This window comes from Carcharhinus amblyrhynchos, chromosome 10, assembly GCF_965287045.1.
Source record: "Carcharhinus amblyrhynchos chromosome 10, sCarAmb.v2.hapA, whole genome shotgun sequence".
Taxonomy (NCBI): domain Eukaryota; kingdom Metazoa; phylum Chordata; class Chondrichthyes; order Carcharhiniformes; family Carcharhinidae; genus Carcharhinus; species Carcharhinus amblyrhynchos.
In genome coordinates, this window is record NC_137333.1 from 41,350,019 (window position 1) to 41,369,424 (window position 19,406).

The 19,406-nt window shown below is 38.7% G+C and overlaps 1 protein-coding gene across 3 annotated transcripts in view; it reads left to right on the top strand.

The window, feature by feature from the left end:
- tdrd3 (tudor domain containing 3) overlaps window positions 1-19,406 on the top strand; it is a 110,061-nt gene that overhangs the window by 70,520 nt on the left and 20,135 nt on the right. For 2 of the 3 annotated variants that reach the window (XR_013888028.1, XM_080196909.1), the window contains exon 12: window positions 3,427-3,552. Coding sequence is in view for 2 of the 3 variants with exons in the window: in XM_080196909.1 (XP_080053035.1) it covers window positions 3,427-3,552 (126 nt within the window). In the remaining variant the exon portion in view is untranslated. Of the gene's footprint in view, window positions 1-3,426; window positions 3,553-16,584; window positions 17,232-19,406 lie in introns of those variants that run through there. The other variant, XM_080196910.1, reaches the window with a different exon arrangement.

Genomic DNA, 19,406 nt, shown 5'->3' on the forward strand with positions numbered 1-19,406 from the left:
TGGAAAGTTTGTACAGAACCGATAGAAATAGCAGAGGTGCTTAATGAATACCTCGGTATTCACGGTTGAAAAAGACCTGGGTGGTTGTACTGCAGGCTTGTGGTGGACTGAAAAGATCGAGTATGTTGACGTTAAGAAAGAGGATGTGTTGGAAGTTTTGTATAGCATCAAGATAGCTAAATCGCTGGGACTGGATGGGATGTACCCCAGGTTACTGTGGGAAGCCAGGGAAGAGATTGCAGAACCTCTGGTGATGATCATTGCGTCGTTGATGGAGACAGGAGACGATCCAGAGGATTGGAGGATTGCAAATGTGGTTCCTATATTCAAGAAAGGGAATAGGGATAGCCCAGGAAATTACCGACCGGTGAGCCTAACCTCAGTGGTTGGTAAGTTGGTGGAGAATGTTCTGAGGGACAGGATTTATGAACATTTAGAGAAGTTTAGTATGCTCAATAGTAGTCAGCACGGCTTCGTCAAAGGCAGATCATGCCTTACGAGCCTGGTTAAGTTCTTTGAAAATGTGACTAAGTACATTGACGAAAGAAGAGTGGTAGATGTGATTTATATGGACTTCAGCAAGACGTTCGATAAGGTCCCCCATGCAAGACTTCTTGAGAAGGTGAGAGGACATGGGATCCAAGGGGCTGTTGCCTTGTGGATCCAGAACTGGCTTGCCCGCAGAAGGCAGAGAGTGGTTGTAGATGGGTCTTTTTCTGCATGGAGGTTGGTCACCAGTGGAGTGCCCCAGGGATCTGTTCTTGGACCCTTGCTGTTTGTAATTTTCATAAATGACCTGGATGAGGAAGTGGAGGGATGGGTTAGTAAGTTTGCTGACAACACGAAGGTTGGTGGTGTTATGGATAGTTTGGAGGGATGTCAGAAATTGCAGCGTGACGTAGATAGGATGCAAGGCTGGGCGGAGAAGTGGCAGATGGACTTCAACCTGGATAAATGTGTAGTGTTCCACTTTGGAAGGTCAAATGGGATGAAGGAGTATAATATCAAGGGTAAGACTCTTAGCAGTGTAGAAGATCAGAAGGACCTTAGAGTCCAGGTCCATAGGACTCTTAAATCGGCCTCGCAGGTAGAGGATGTGGTTAAGAAGGCGTATGGTGTACTGGCCTTCATCAGTCGAGGGGTTGAGTTTAGGAGTTGGGAGATAATGTTGCAGCTTTCTAAGACCCTAATCAGACCTCTCTTGGAATATTGTGCTGAGTTCTGGTCACCTCATTACAGGAAGGATGTGGAAGCTATTGAAAGGGTGCAGAGGAGATTTACAAGGATGTTGCCTGGATTGGGTGGCATGCCTTAAGAGGATATGTTGAGGGAGCTCGGTCTTTTCTCCTTAGAGAGATGAAGGATGAGAGGTGATCTGATAAGTGTATAAGATGTTGAGAGGTATAGATTGGGTGGATTCTGAGGCTTTTTTCAAAGGCTGGAATGGTTGCTATGAGAGGACACAGGTTTAAGGTGCTGGGGAGTAGTTACAGAGGAGATATCAGGGGTAAGTTTTTCACTCAGGGTGGTGGGTGAGTGGAAACAGCTGCCATCGGTGGTGGTGGAGGCAAATTCGATAGGCTCTTTCAAGAGACATGGGACTTAATAGAATTGAGGGTTTTAGGTAAGCCTGGTTGGTATGGATATCATCAGTGCAACTTGTGGCCGAAGGGCCTGTTTGTGCGGTAGTTTTTCTATGTTCTGTGTTCTAAAGGGAAGGGTTAGGGTTTCCATTGTCAAAGTAACCTCTAAGAAACTCATTCCTGTTACAAAAGACCTTTTATACTATCTAGTTAATACTTCTCAAGTGTGGTCTGTTCCAAATTAACATTTTGCTCCTTTATTGGGAGAACTTTTTCTAAACTCGAGCCACCCTGGATGGGGTGCAAGAAAAACTTTAATTCTGACCTGTCACCCCTTGCTTTAATTACTTGACCTCAATCACAATGGACCTCGTTAACCCCTATTTTTGTAAAGTAACTATATTGTTCAATGCAAACTTCCTCATGTTGACGGTATCATTTTGTATTAAATGTTGTCCTTTTTAGATTGATCAGTAATTACTAACAATTATGTTTCTTAAATTTAAGCATAAATGAGACTTTATGCACACGGTTTACAAGGGACGTTAATTGAGTGATCCTTGAGTCGAAGGTTTGACCAGTGCCTTGTATCTCATGGTCACCTATGCTTGTATACCTGCCTCATGTCTCCTTCAGCCATTTTACCATGGAAATGAGCCAAACCTCTTTGGATAGATCCTCAAAACCAGAACTGCTATTATTTCAGCTCTCTCTAATCATGGCAAGTTCTGTGTCCATGCACAGAGCTTGGTCTCCCTTGTCTACTCTGTCAACATAGCACAAGATTCTCTTTCATCTAGCTCAAGATTTTTGTTTCTTTTTTCTGATTTCTATGTTTAATGATGTAACGTATGGACCCTGGAAGATGATGAATATTCTACCTGCAATATTTCCATAATCCTAACAGAGGACAAGTAAAGCTAAAGTAATAAAACTGCTAGAAAATTTAATATTAAACTTGAATCTAGCAAAGTTTAATACTGAAAATAGAAACTACAAAAGACATTCCCATGTTCAAAAGTGGGATGAGAAAAACACTGTCGATGACTGACTTCAAGTCTCAAGCTATCTTTCCTTTACCTTTAGAAATAACAGTTGGTTTTCTCAGAATAAGAAACCTTATGATATGCTATATCTGCTAAAAGCTACAGTCCAAAAGCAGAGTATTTTTGCAGAACATTAATTCCAGCAAAAAACCTAGGCTAATTTAACTCTTACAATGTCTAATCCCTCTAAATATCCCCATAAAGTTACAATCTTAGTATTGCACTATACTGTTCCTTTACTCCAATTGTTTGTTTTCCAACAAACTCCAATTGTAAAGCTCCCTGTCCTTGATCTTCACTATCTTGTGATTAAATTAAGCTGAATTTTCTAGATTGTCATAAGTAGCAATCCTTTCTGCTTTTCTTTTGGTTTCTCCGTCCAATAAGGTTTGCCCTTAGTGTTAAAATATAAGTTTTTACTTGAAGTACTGCTGCATCACTTTTATACTTGAATGAAATAGACCTTGTAGGAAGAAACACTTTTTAGCTACCTATTGTGCTACAAGACATGCTTGAATTTTTGAATTTTCAGTCATCTTTTGTGCATTTTGTTTTTATTATCCCTGATCTGGAAAGCTCAATGAAACTGAATTGGGGTTACTGTTCTTTATAAATTTATGGATTTAACAAAAAAAAGCAGACCGTATTAGCATAATGACCTGATGAATCAATATTTGGAAACTGAAATATTGTGTTTGAATACTGTCCTCAAATTTCATTTATTGTCCTTTAGTTGCCCTGTGCAGCTTAAATGTTTCCTATGTTTGGTGATTTCAATTTGGACACCTTTGTTACAGTTTTATCGGGCAGTCATCAAGGCACTTCACCCTTCAGGAGTGACGGCAGTTGTTGTGTTCAGAGGCTACGGCAACTATGAGGAAGTACTTCTAAGCAATATAAAACCACTTCAGGAGGAATTCTGGGTGGGTATCTGTTTGAATCTTTATTTTGTGCTTCTGTTGTGCCATGAATGAGGTTTATAATGTTACATTTCAGGACTATATTTTAATTTAGGATAAAATTAAGGGTGTCATCTAACTTGTTCTGTGGCCTGCTTAACAATAAACCTGGTTGGTGTAACTATTAAAGATTCAAGGGAGGCCTGGATTGTTCAGCTGGAAAGATGATCAGACTTGGAGACAATGACAGCATTGTGTTTAAATTGGTTGGACTAATGTCTAAAGTCCCAGGAAGGTATTGTGTTGGTTGTAAACAGTTATACTTTAAACTGTCCGTTTACTCCCAAGATGCGAGAGAAATGGGGTTTAAAGAATAGCTAATAAGCATATCTACTTGGATGCACACACATGTGATTCACCCTGTCATGGAAATGGGTTTAAGAGGAGAAGAGTTTCTAAACTGTCCCTGAAATCCACAACACAGGCAGTCTGACAGGTTCTAGGAGAGAGGGAGCAGCTAGAGGCTGAAAATCCCTGTGGTTCTCCATGCAGGAATGTGGATGGGAGTTTGTATTTGGATTGAAAAGACCAAATAGGTGAGAATTTGAAACAAGGCTAGAAGATTTGCTTTACTTGCGTTGTGGGGAGATTTGCACAGGAAAACTCATACTGTGAAAGACATTTCTGATATTAAAAGTTACCACTCTGGGAAAGGAAAAGAAAGAAAATAAACCATTGGGATCCAAGAATGACTTTGGACTGGATCTGAAGAAATTAAATGATTATTTTAAGGGAGAGTGAAGGATACCTGTCGAATGGTTTTTGGTAGAAGGATAAAGTCCTGTTTTGTAGTTCATAGAATAAATCATTGAGAGCAATAATGTTTGGTGGTGGTTTTAGTCTTACAGTAAGTCTCAATGTGAAATCTTCTATTGTTCTTTCAGCTATAAATTGAAAGTTTGAATTTTTTTGTTATTAATCTATGGAGATTGTAACACCATATTAAAGTGCGTACAATTGGAAATGTTTTATCACTGTTTGAAATTTGATCTCTAATAATCAGTAACTATAATTCTCAGAATGAAACTTAATATATCACTTAAACCCTCAGGCTTTCTTGTCATTCATTGCTTTTATACTCTCTCATTCAAAAGTGGTTACCTTTTTGGATAACGTAGGAAACTGAGAGAATGGTGTCAATACATGTGGAGTTATTCCATGTGATTAACATCTACTTTCTCCGCCATTGTAATTTCAAATGCTTATTGTGATTTAAGATTTTGGGTAATATGGGAATACACCCATTATCAGCAGGAAACATTTTTTTTGTTTACCTTCTAACTCATTGTTCAGCCAAGCCATTGGTTTTTGACCTGCATAACATCATCTTAGCATGTAGCTACACTTTTTTTTCATTGTCATTGTGATGTGCAAATCTTGCGATTGAAGCAACAAAAAATCTCTGGTTTCAGATAATAGCGACATCCTCAATGTCAGTTAAGGAATTAACACTGCATAGCCCTTCTGTTCAGGATGACAAATAATATCAGGTATGACAGCTAAGTTGGGATGATGTTAGTGAGCTGAACACATATTGAAAAGAGTGAAGAGGAGAGAGAAAATGACAGCTTTGATCCAAATGACATGAGCTGAATTCAAGCAGTGTACAAGAGTGTTATCAAGGAATCCTAACAAATCTGAAGCTACTGGGAACTGGGAAAATGCTTTATAGGTTAGAGCAATAGTTAGCACAAAGGAAGCTGGTTGTGATTGCTAGAGATCAATCATCTCAACCCTAGGACACCACTGCATAAGTTCCTCGGGATAGCATCCGAGGTTGAACCATTTTTAACTGCTTCATCAATCAATTATCCATATTATAATATCCAAAGTGGAAATGGTTGCTGATGATTACAGTGTTCACAATTCCGCAGATACTGAAGCAGTCTGTGTCTGCATGCAGCAAGGCCTGGGCAACATTTAGGCTTGGTGTGGTGAATGATGTGAAAGTTACTTGTCGCTTAAGTGCTAGGCAGTGACCATTTCCAGCAAGAGGGAATCCACATATCTCCCCATGACATTCAAAGTGATTACCATTGCTGAATTTGCACACCAAAAACATCCTACTGGTTACTATTGATCAGAAACTGCTCTCCCCGCACCCCTTAACAAACACCTTTCCACAATTTTCAAATAGCATAAGTCAGAAATGTGATAGAATAGTCTCCACTTGACTGGATGAATGCAGCTCCAATAACGTTCAACAAACTTGACGGAACCTAGGACAAAACAGCTCACTTGATTGGCACCTCATCCACCAAATTAAGCAGTCACTTTCTTCCGCCACTAACGCATGGTGGCAGCAGTGTGTGCCATATATAAGATGCAATGTAACAACTCATCAAGGCTCCTTTGACAGCATCTCCCAAACCTGCAAAGTCTTCCATCTAGAAGGACAAAGGCAGCAGATGCATGGGAACCTGCATGTTCCCCTCCAAGCACACACTATACTGACTTGGAACTTTGACACTGTTTTATTGTTGTGAGTCAAAATCTTAGAACATCCTTTCTAGCAGTACTGTGGGTGCACCTACACCACATGGACTACAGTGCTTCATGAAGGTGGCTTAACACCACCTTCTCAAGGGCAATTGGGGATGGTCAAGAAATTGCTGGCCTAGCCAGTGACGCTTGCATCTGGTGAAAGGAAAAAAAACTTTCCTTTTGATGTGGCTTGTGAATGTCTCATGATAAAGCTATGCTTTCACGAAAACCAGATTGTGTGCAATAGAGCACAATGAACTTGGACACTGTTGGATAAACACTAGCTACAACAACAAGTCAAAGGCTGGGAATTCTGTGGTGTGTCACTCATCTCCTGTCTCCCCAAAACCTGTCTGCTATCTATTTACAAGGCAAAAGTGTAGTGTAATGGAATGCACTCCACTTATCTGAATGAGTGCAGTTTCAGTACCATTCATGAAACCTGACATCGTCCAAGATAATCCATTTAATCAGCATCCATTCACCATCTTCAAATATTTACTCCTTCCACCATCACCTGAGCACAGTGGAGCAGTGTGTGCCATCTACAAAATGCACTGCAGCAACCCTTGATAGATAGTACTTTCTAATCCACGATCTTTACTGCCTAGAAGGATCAGGGCAACACACAGGAACATCCACTGCCTGAAGTTCCCCTTCAAGCTATACACCACCCTAACTTGGATTTATGTCATTGTTGCTCCACTGTTGTTGGATCAAAGAGCTGGAATTCTCTTGTAACAGCACTGAAAGTGCACTAATACCACATACTGCAGTTTGTCAAGGACGCAGCTCACTGCTACCTTCTCAAGAGTATTTATGAATGGACAATAAATGTTAGCCTTATGAGCAATGTTGCATCTAATGAATAAATGAATTAAAAACATCAAATGCAAATAGTACAGTTAAATGTAGTGTACAACTGACTTCATGCTGTCTGAGTTGCATAAAAAAATTGCAGCTTTAAAAGGTATTCCTTGTGTTGATATTTCTGATTCTTCCACCAGTTGGTTATCTGAGAATTGATAACAGAATAACAGGTGGGGCAGGGATGAATGCAGTTGTGTACCATAGCTCATGCTCGTTGGATGTTGATTTATCACCCAAACTCATTTAGTACAGTATCTGTGCTATCGGTAAAAGTGTTTTTTCCCTTGTGTGGATATATTTCCAGGTTCTAGAGATGAAAGGACAATGTGTTGATTTACATCATTTACCCCACCACCCCTCCCCCATCATTGTGATGTGGAGGAAAATGTGCAGTTCGCAGAGCGAAGCATTCTATCCTATCTGTTCTTGGCCTCTTCCAAAAATGTCAATGTTCAGAAGATGTCACTGAGGTTTTTTGCAAATTATCTTTAACTTGACCATAAATTTAACTTGTACACACGTTTCCAGGGGCTCAGGAAACTGAGCACAGAACCTGAGGCAAGGCTAAAAAGTTCAGGTGTGCATTTAAAGTTTGCATCTGTGATACTTCTGGCTCACTGTCTCTCTGACTCTCCACTTTCGCCTCTCTAATTCCTCACTTCATTTTCCCGAAACATTGCTGTGAACAATGGCTTGCAAGATGAGTGGTAAGAGGCAGGAACGGCAATTTCCCGAGTCACAACAATTGATCAGCATGGCATCACCAAACTAGTTCATCTTCGGTTTGAACAATGTAAGAAATTGGAGCTGCTGAAACTTTGGCACCCATGTCTCACCAATGACATAATCACATGCTCGCACTCAATCTCCTAGTTGAAATTAGCATTGTTTTACCCTCACTTCTCATCACCAACTTGAGACTGTTGATGTTCTACTACCTCCTGAAGCTTCTGGAGGTCATATAAAATCAAATATAGGTTTTTTTCAACTTTAATTCAGGTGATGTTTAGGTTGTCACATGCAGTGTTTCTATAAGATGCTGTTCATATGCTGTGATAATGAAACTTGCTCACTTGAAGCTTTTAACGAACGTTTCAAGGATTATATGAATCTTTCAGCTAATCTGTTGGTTGATGGATGATAAGGTGTGTATTTTATATGCTGAATACTATTTACTTTGAGATAATCCTCAAACTTTTGTGAAGTAAACTGAACCATTATTGCTGGCAATATGTTCTGGTTTACCAAATGTTACAAAAAAAATTCATCAAGTTTTACAATATAATAATCTCATGATAACTTCTGGCCATTTTGCACCAATTATGACTAAGAACATGTGACCCTCAAACAGACCAATAAAATCTATATGCAATTGTTGTCATAGCACTTTGGGTCACTCCCGAGAGTGCAAAGGAGACAACAGTGGTGTATTTCTGTCCCACGTTCTCTTCAATCCAAGCATCCAGACCTGGCTCCCAAAATAACTACATGCTAATTCATTCATCCAGGTTATACCATGTAGTTTCATGTAGTTGTTCAAGAACTCTTCCACACAGACCAGGAATAACGATCACATGATTCCCCACAATAAACACCCACCTTGGATGGTCAACTCAAGCTTCTTTGATGTATAGGGTTTCAAATCCAAATGTGGACAAAGCACTTCAGCTTGCATTCCATCACAGGATGGTTTTTCTTATGTCTCTGGACTTGAGGAGCTATCACAGGCAAGTGATCCAGCGAGGAGAAAACAATATTAGCAAAATTAATTGGTGGCATCTGTTCAATAGGTAAAGATGATGCATTAGTATGGCACTCTGACCATGTTTTGTCATAGTAGTGTGCAGATAAGATCAGTGATCATCTTTATAATTGACTAGCAGCTAATGATGGTATGCCTTTGTATGACCCAAAAATAGTAGTTGAGTGTTGGTGATCAGTCATTAATGTGAAATAATGACCAAGTAAATAACGACCAAATCTTTGCAACCAAAAACTGTACTTAATTTTCCAGCTGAGCATGGTTAGATTTAGCACTAGTCAGAGAACACTGAGCAAAAGCTATTGCTCATCTCCGGAAGACATATGTGAAACTACTGCCCTACTTCAGTAATGCAGTAATAGTAAGTTTGGATTAAAATAAATCCATACTATTACAAAGCATCTTTGACATCCTCGTATGCTTTCTCAATTCTGTTTCCAGTCATGTGGCTGGTTTACACACAGCAAATTATGCAATGGCTTTAGTAATGTAGGTAAATTAGGCACAGGTTTGCCCATAATTTACTTATGTTAGAACAGGTCGTTGTCACATTTGTCGGACATGTTGCTTCTAAAATAGCATGCATTTTTTAAGTGTTTTATGTTGGCCTTTACTAGCATAAACATTATCCAAATATTGGACTGACACCTGGAAAATGTCGCAGTTTTCTTTCTTGATAGACCACTTGCTTGACTCCACTGTTGCTTCAAAATTGTTCAAATGCTCTTGTTCACTGAGCTCAGCGTGGTGGCATAGTGGTTAGCACTGTTGCCTCACAGTGCCAAGGATCTGGGTTCAATTCCCAGCTTGGGTCACTGCCTGTAGAATCTGCACTTTCTCCCTGTGTTTGTGTGGGTTTTCTCCAGATGCTTTGGTTACCTTCCACAGTCCAAAAGACATGCTGGTTAGATGCATTAGCCATGTTAAGTTCTCCCTCAGTGTACCCGAACAGGCACTGGAATGTGGCGACTAGGGGATTTTCACAGTAACTTCATTGCAATGTTAATGTAAGCCCACTTGTGACACTAATAAATGAACTTAAAACTAAATTCATGTAACTTTGTATACCAGAGAGGCAATTTAAAATCTGATCCATTGATCTTTGGAAGAGGGCTCTTGAAAATATCTTCAAGAGCAATGAGGGTAAGCACTAGTTGAGATTGTGTGTCTACATTCATCTGTTACTATGCTTGTGAAAGATAAATCTTGCTGAATTTCTGCCCATCTGATAACCCAACAAACGAATCTTCAATGAAGGAAATGGATATTGATCAGCACACGCTACTATATTTATGGTTGTTTCAAAATCACCACAAACACAAACTGAAACATCTCGTTTCATGACAGATATGATGGGGGATATACACTGTTATCCATTGTAACCAGCTCCTAACTACTGTTAACAAGATGTACTATTTTTTTTCAACCGTGGGATGAATTGCATATAGCACTATTCTTGCTTTGAGACTTTCTGGTTGATTATTAGACTTTATCTTGTTTCACTTGAGCCAGTGGGTCTCTTTGAATACTTTTTTATATTTCTGTTTTGACATCAACCAGTCTGACAGCATTCCAGTTAAGCTTTATTGTCTCCAACCATGACTTCCCAAATAGAGCTGGTAAATTAGCACAGACCATATGGAGAGGCAACACCGTTGTTTATCCATTCATCTCTATGTTGCCTATGATGTAACTTTTTAACAGCATGATCTCTTCCGTGTATGTCTTTAAAATCATATCAGCTGGTTTTAAAGGAAGATGCTTTAGCTTTTGTTGGTATGTATTTAAATATGCCATATACTGCCTGATTATTATCCTGGTCTGATCAGAAAAGAATCTCAATGCTTTTTTTCTTTCTTGGTCTTCCTGCACTAGCACTTCATTCTTTGAATCCTTTTATTGCTTCTCCCCATGCTTCTAATACTTGAAGTGTGAGGACCCACAATGTTTTTTCTACTAAGAATCTTTTCTCAATATTCTCGACAAAGCAAAATCCTGACCTGAAAGCAAATTTGTTTCTGTAATGTCCTAACAATAAAAATTTATTGGAAGAGATATTCTCTGCACTACCCAGAACAAAGACTGAAACTAAACATCAGCCTGTGAAACACCCTAATGCTATCACCATCAAATCATATGACTGGCTATTAAAGCAATTGTGCCATTGCTTAAATATATAATACGGCTATTGGCAGTGGATGCTTTCTGTGTACTCTATCTGGGCTCACCATAATTAACAGCCTCCTCTGTTTGAAGAAAACAAATCCAGCCTTTCCGATCTTCCCTCCAATGCTGAATGTCTCCATTCCTGGCAATATCAATGTCATTTCTTTCTGCATGCAATTCTTGCTGCAGTATACCTAATGTTTTGTATAGTTCCAGCATTCCTCCCTGAAATGTCATTTATCCCCTTTCTAACCAACTTAGCTATCTGTCCTGCTACCTTCAGGGATCTGTAGACATGCTCCAGAGTTCCTTTGTTCCCTTATGTTTTCCATATTCCTCTCATTTGTTGTAAACTCCCTTGCCTTGTTTGAAGCAGATAACCAAAAGTTTGTTCTCATTGGTGGGGATTGTGAAGATGGAGAAATTTAGGGAGGGGATTTTAGAGCTTGACAGCTGATGGCAAGGTTATCAAGGAATGTGAAGCGCAAGAGTGATTGGGGACTGGAGTGCTTTGTAAATGGAGTGTAACAGTTGGAAATTTGATAGAAGTGGCAATTCAGTGCCAAGAGGGAAGTAGATGCTGGTTTTCATTCCTTTTGTTTTAGCTCCAGTAGTTGGCGTTTTTTCTTTTAGGTCGGAGATTGCATTTTGCTGTTACTTCACTCTTTAAAATTTTATGGTGACTTAACTAATCAAATAATAAGTAAGGATCGATAGACATGACACAGCAAGTTTTGAACTGCAACATGTGAAGGTTTGTGGAAAACATTGCGATCTCAGACAACCATATCTGCGATAAATGCATTAACTTGAGTAACTTTATGCTTAGAAGTTGAGCTGAAATCCAAGCTGCAGACATGGCAGGACATCAAGGAGGAGAAATTTACCTGGATACTTTGTTCCAGGAAGAAGCCACACCCCTAAGGATAAGAATTTTTAGAGTTGATCAGTGGCCAATGTCAGGAGGGTGTGATTGTGAGTCAAGCAAGTTTGGAGATTCAGTGATGGAGGTGCTTCGGTCCTTGAGTTCGATCAGTTGGGTATGGGGTACGTGTGAATGATGGCAAGACCTGAAGGATGCATGAGCAATCTGGCAGTAGCAATGTGGTGTGGGAAATCGTGCAAGTAGGGGAGGTGGAAAAAAATTAGTATTAATAGGAGATTTGTAATCAAAGAAATAAATATTGTCCTGTAGCTATGACTGCGAGTTCCAAAGATTGTGTCACTGTTCAGGACATCTTGCAGCTGGAGGTTAACTTAGAGTGGGAATGTGAAGGTTTTGTTTTAAAGTTCATTTATTACTGTCACAAGTAGGCTTACATTAACACCGAAATGAAGTTTGCCACACTTTGGCGCCTGTTTCAGTACACTGAGGGAGAATTTAGCATGGCCAATGCACCTAAACAGCATGCCTTTCAGACTGGGAGGAAACCAAAGCACCCAGAAGAAACCCACACAACCACAGGGAGAAAGTGCAGTCTCCACACGGACGGTGACCCAAGCCCGGAATCAAACCCAGGTCCCTGACGCAGTGATGCAACAGTGCTAACCACTGTGCCACTGGAGAATTCATTTGTCATGGTCCATTTAGGAACCAGTGGCATAGCTAGAACAATTAATGATGCTCTTCTGAGTGTTTTAACAGTTAGGGTCTAAATTAAAAGTCGTTAAAGACCATAATCTCTGGGTTCCTATCTTAGCCACATGCCATATGATCATGCAGCTTAGAAATTGAGACGATTGATTCAGAGTGATGTGTGAGGAAGGATTTCGAAGCACAAAGGTATTGTTCTGTTCAGATGGTCTCCACTTAAACATGACTTGGAATCCAGTCCCCTGGTAAATTGTGTAACCAGGGTTAGTGGGTGGCGTGTTAAACTAAGAGGTGAAAGAGAAGGGGATTTAGAAATCTAAAGAGAAAAGGTAAGGCAATAGTTATTGATTTTGGGTCAAGATAAACAGTGTGAAGCAGCAAAGGGCATATGATGATACATCAGTATCTCCAGGTGTATATAAAGAATAGTGGTTTCAAAAATGCTCTATCTGCCTGAAACATTTGCTATAGGTGAACTAATGGCACAAATTAGATCTAATTGCCATTATAGGGACATTATCGCAAAGTAACTAAGGGTTGCAAAATAAATAATCCCGCTTATATTTGGCAAAGGAAGACGATCACAAGGGGTCACAGGCTCAAGGTGAGAGGGGCGAGGTATAACCCCGATATCAGAGGGATGTTTCTTTACGCAGAGGATGGTGGGGGCCTGGAATGCACTGCCAAGTAGGGTGGTGGAGGCAGACACGCTGGCAACCTGGATAGACACATGAGCAGCCTGGGGATGGAGGGATACAAACGAATGGTCTAGTTGGACCAGTGCACGGCACAGGCTTGGAGGGCCAAAGGGTCTGTTTCCTGTGCTGTACTGTTCTTTGAAGGGAAGTAGCCCTGATAGAAAAAGATAACAGAAAGATGGTAGTGAGAAAACATCTTGGCTCAAAAGATCGCAAAGAACAATTGGTATGGGTGGAGATTAGGAACAACAGTGATCAGAAAATACTGCTGAAGACGTGATGTACAGTCCCTCACTTGGTAGTTATATCATAAGACAACAGCATTTAAAAAAAAAAATTGAAGCTGGTAACAAAGACATTGTAATAATTGTGGTGGGTGAGGGCAGGCGGGGGACTTTAGTCTTGATATAAACTGGACAAATACAACTCCTATAGGTAGTCTGGGTGATGAATTTATATCATGCTTTCGTGGCAATTTCCCCGAACAATACATCACGGAACCAACAAAGAATAAATCTGTTTTACAACTAGCATTGAGACCGAGCTAATTTGTAATCTCATGATGAAAGATCAGTTGGGAAAAAGGTAATCGTACTACATTAAATTTCAGAATGACATACTTCAGTTCCAAACAAGTATCTTAACCTTAAACTAAGACAATTTTATAGGTGTGAGGAGGGAGCTAACTGCAGTTAATTTGGTAAATAGTTGAAAAGGTATGCAAGAATGAGACTATCATCAACATCTGTGGAGTCTTCCCATTGATCAGAAATTGAATTTGATCAGCCATATAAATCCTGTGGCTGTAAGAGCAGGTCAGAGACTGGGAATTCTGCATAGAGAATTCACCTTTTGACTTCCCAAAGCCTGTCAGCCATCTCTAAGGCACAAGTCAGAAGGGTGATAGAATAGTCTCCATTCGCCTGGATGCAAGCAGCTCCAACATCACTCAATAAGCTCGATACCATCCAGGACAAAGCAGCCTGCTTGATTAGCACCCTACCCATGCTCTTAAGCATTCATTCCCTCCACCATCATTGCACAGTGGCAGCAGTGTGTACCATCTCTCTACAATTCATTATGACTCATTAGTCTGCAATTTCCAAATACATGACCTTTACTACCTAGAAGGACAAGAGCAGTTGGTGCTTGGGAACATCATTTGGAAGTTATCCTCCAAGTGACTCGCCACCCTGATTGGGAACTATTTTACTGTCCCTTCATTGTCACTGGGTCAAAATCCTGGAATGCCTTCCCTAACAAAACTGCGGGTGTCCCTACAACACTTGACATTCAGAGATTTCAGAAGGCAGCTCACCACCACCTTTTTTGAGGGCAGTTAGTGATGGGAAATAAGTGTTGGCCTATTCAGCAACACCCACATCCCATGAACAAATGAAAAATAAATTACAGAAACAATTCAAGGTGTTCAATGATGTATTCCATTTAATATCTAACTCTGAGGCAAGTTGAGAATATTGTTTGATTAATTTTATGATGTTCCAAAAAGTATAAGAGACTGAAGATTGGGAGTGTTTTAGAAGCTAACAGAGGGCAAGTTGTTTAAAACAGAAAAAAATCAGAATAAGTATGAACCAAACTAGAATAGAAAACATTGTAAGAGCTTTTACATATATACAAGAAGGAAGACAGGTACAGGAAGGAAGATAGTAGCTAAAATATATATTTTTGATCCCTTTGCATCAGTTACTGGAAAAAGTAACATGGGGAATGAGGGAAGGCCAGACACGTTGAACATTTGTTTTATGTTTGTCTTCAGAAGAGATGAAACAACTTGGAATAATGGATTAACAAGAGTCAGGAACTTAAACAATTTTTCTGCTGATATTAATTTCAAGGGCAACTAGGGATGGGCATTAAATACAGGCCTAGCTGGTGACACCCACATTCCATCAATGATTTTTAAAAAATCACATTTGGAAAAATATGATGAAAAGCACACGTTTCGGACCAAATGGCCAACAGCAGTCCATCGTTTATCAGTGATCTTTACATTTAAAGAATAAATCATCAAATGTTCTAGAATACTGTGCTTGTTTTAAATGGACATCAATATTTGCTGAATGGATACTAACTTGCCAATGTTTATTACTCTTGGGCATTGTAGTTGCTGAAATAATTAAAAATATGGCATGGTTGTATGCATTCTACTGCCACAAGTGGTTTGTATAATATTTTTCCTCTTCCGATGTTGATGACTGATTTTGGACTCCAGTTTGTCATGTGTAAGCCTAAACAATAAATGCTGCCAGACTAGTTGATTGCAACTGAGCATGATCCTGCTCTCACCAGATGTCAATGCCCTCAAATTCTGCACCAGAAGCCACTTGGTAGCAGTTGTAAGTTTCTAGTTTATTCAAATTGTCCCCAAGGTCATCTTTTTATAATTTATTCATTGTGAATTTATAGTGAGTTATTCCTCAGTCAGTTTGAACATATCTTTAGGGTTCATAACGTAAGTCATTTTTGAATATGCTGCTGCTATTGTATTGTATTTGCAGCTTCAGATTCATGATTGTAGCCTTGTACATTACAGGCCAGTGTAAAAGAGGCCTGACTTTGTGATCAGGCACTCCAATGAGCACTTGTTGTTTTAGCACATAGAAAATCAGTGGCTGTGAGCTCACTCTTTCCTGACTTGTGATTCTTGCATGTGCAGCTTCTGCCTTGCCTTGTAATTGGCTCTTGCATTTACTTTTGTTTTTAGCTTACGTTAAAAGCATTTTGAATCTGTCATGTATATTTAACTTTGTTACATGGCAGTGTGAATATGAAAATGTTTTGAACCCTCATTATGGCATTGCTAATTGCTATCCTGAGAAGAAATACATTGCTGACTTAAGAGAGCAGCATTTGGGGGTTTAACTTTTACAAAACCAATTAGAGGTAATTACTGACAGAATTAATGGTAACCATTGGTGATAAGTGAAAGGTGTGGGGATTAATGCTCACTGCATATTAGAGGTTACAATTGTAATAGTGCAAAGCCTGAATTAAATAGAAAAGAACATTAATTCTGTAATGAAATCATTTTGTTTGCAATTTATCAAGTTCAATCTAAGGTTTTGGTGAACTTCATTATACACAGTTTAAATATTTTGCATGCTAATTGGGATTAATTATTTTGAAGCTGTCCACACACACTCATTTTGCTGGCTGCCTAAGATTTTTTAGTACAGGCTAATACTAAATTTTAACAGTTAACAATTTCATTCTCCCAAGTTGGGAACTGATTTGTCAAAATCTGACAGTTGCTCACTACTTGAGCTTAAATGTTGGACTAAATCACATTTAGTGACATTTATGAAATGACACTTATTTCATTTTGGATTCATTCAGTGAGCTAGTTGCACAAAACTAGCTACAACGGGTAACATTTTATTTTATTCACCATATTATAGAATGTCCTAATGGAGTGAAGGACCTCTATTGTTCGACCATATCGGAGTGTGCACCGACGATTACAGCCTTTGGGATGACCCAATTTCACACCACAGCATGATTGCTCTTTAAAAAAAACTTGAACCACAAACAGTGAAAAATGTATTAAAATGTATTATCTGCAATAAAAGTTTTATACATTTTGTCACAACCTCTTCAGTTCTCTTGCAATTTCTCTTTTGTTGTGTCTGGTAACATACAAATGTACACATCATTAAGACAGCTGAGGAGTATTTACCTGAGAAAAATGTGGTTCTTTGTTTTGTATGCTTTGACAAAATTTAGTAACATGAAGTCTGAAGTTCGCAGAGTTGCTTCATTTCATTGGTATGGCCGTTCAATGGATCAGTAGTTTGATACTTGGATTGTTGTGATGTCTTGTGTATAATTAGCTAAGGACTTTTTATATAGTATGTCTTGCTTTTGCCATCATATCTCAAATCTGTTCTAGGGATTTGCCCTATGTTCTTGGACAAAAATTTATCAGTCTCAGTTCAGCATTTTGTAACTAGCTGAGCTGTTGCTTATAGCAGTTTGTTCCAAACTTTATACCACTGTGTAGAAATATTTCCTGATGTCACTCATGGAAGGTCTGGCTCCACCCATAAGACTGTGTTCTGTGGTCCCAGACCACCACCCACCCCCCTGCCCCCACCAAGCTGGAGAAAGTTTCTTTTTGTCCTGCCTGTTCCCCTTAATATCTTAATCTTTGTTCAATTCACCTTTTGACTTTTTAATGTATCTTCCTCTATCTGTTTTGTTGACTGGCTTTTTTTTTTCACATCCAGTCCCCAAAACATCCAAACAGTTCCTTTTGCCATACTTCACACAGCTTAACATTGGGGCATTCACCCGTGTTTTCATGCACCTCCCTCTTTAAAGTTTCTTCCTCCTCTCAAAAACAATGAATTACGTTTGAGTACTTATCAACAAGCAACAGTTATTCTTTGTGGCATCAGGTCACTCATGCGAGTTGTCAAATTAATTTATGAAGGTGGTCATTAATGATTGGTCCCATTTTCAGTTGACATCTGCATGTCCACCTTTGCAGAACTTCAGGTTATTTTTTAAAAAAATGTTTTAACCCAGAGGCATTGAAACCAATTATAACTTGACGCTAACACCTTGAAAAATCAGTTTGCCCAGTAGAGACTGGAATTGGAAATGAGATTTTGTCTCCCAGGCTCTCTTCCTTTAGTGGATGAGATTTTTAACTGTCTGAGCTAGAAGAAAATGGAGTTCAGGATGTTTTTTGTTCCAGATTGCAGATTGTGAATTACAATTTATTTCTTGGTGTCGTACACGGTTTGCTATTATAAATATGTTAATATATTTAGTACATTACAGCATTACTTGGAAAAAAACATTGTTTGAAACATTTTATTTTATATGGAAGATTATTTCTGTGGTTTAACCATTAACCATATAACTTGCACTGCCTAATTTTTCAAATACTGAGCAAGAATTGTCTGGTTCCAGTTTAGGAAATGAATTGCAGCTTCCAAACTGCACCCTGAAACAAAAACTTAAGTTGAACTCCAGGCTTCCTGGTAGACAAGCTCAGTAATCAAACTGATGTAAGTGAAATTTCTCTGTTGTGATATGTTCTTACTGATGGTTGCAAAGAAGCCAATCAAGTAAAATTGTTTTGAAAAGAGCAATTACAGAACTGTAGCTTCTGATATAGACATGAGTCAGAGAATAAGTAATGCTTCTGAGTCAATCTGACTGCAATAGAAATTTCTTGGCAACTTTTGAGAATAATCATAAGCTTAGATTTGCAGTGACTTAGGTATCATTTTTTTCCTCAAAACCTTCTGCTTTTAAATTGTGCTCACATTGTATATTTTCAGAAAGAAATTTGGTCACAAATTTCAATTAGTGTGGGCTCAGGGAAGCTTTCAACTAGGCTGCAATATAAACAGTAACCTATAATGAGTGTTTGGGAGTTTCTAATTTAAGAAATAAAATTGAGTTTTACAATGCTATCACCTAGCATTTTATAAGTTCAAATTAATTGAATTTATTCCTTTAGTTAGGAATTGGAAATGATTAAGACTGATCTGAAATGTTCTCTAGTTGAGATGAGTGTTCATTCGCTATTTTGCACCTGGTTCAAAATCAATGATTATTAATTTGTTGTTGAAGTAGAGGTAAGCCACGAGGGAAAAATCACACTCTTGAGAACGTATACAAGTAAAATAAATCTCTTGTCTTCAGCATTTAAATGAAACCTTATATTCTGTCAGCATTGATATTCTTCTGCAGTGTCAACATTCTGTATTGCAGTAGTAATAACTATAAATATGTTAAATTGAAACTTGTGCTAAACGATATTTGAACTTAAAATTTGAAGAATTATTACAACCAAATTAATTGAACAATTTGTAGATACGGTCAGACATATACTTTTAATAGTCAACAGTTTCTGCCAATGTTTTAATGAAAAAATATGAAGCAATCTGTCTCTTCCATCGGTATAATTGTTTGTATTTTCGTATCTCTGTTTTGCCTCCATTGCAATTAAATTATTCTACACTTCTCTTTCTGTAATCTAAAGTCGCATTTTTAAGTCTCTATAATATCTTCCATTCCTAACTCATTCGTTCTCAAATTCTCAAAACCATGGAATAATTTATCTTCCTTCTGCTGTCCTCGGGTCTTTAATTTTTAAACCTAATCATTTATTACTAATCTTTTACATTCTTTAAACTTTCATAGAGCCCTTAATTATGGATCTTGACACTCCAGCTTTGTTTCAGTTTTAAAAAGCCAGGAACGA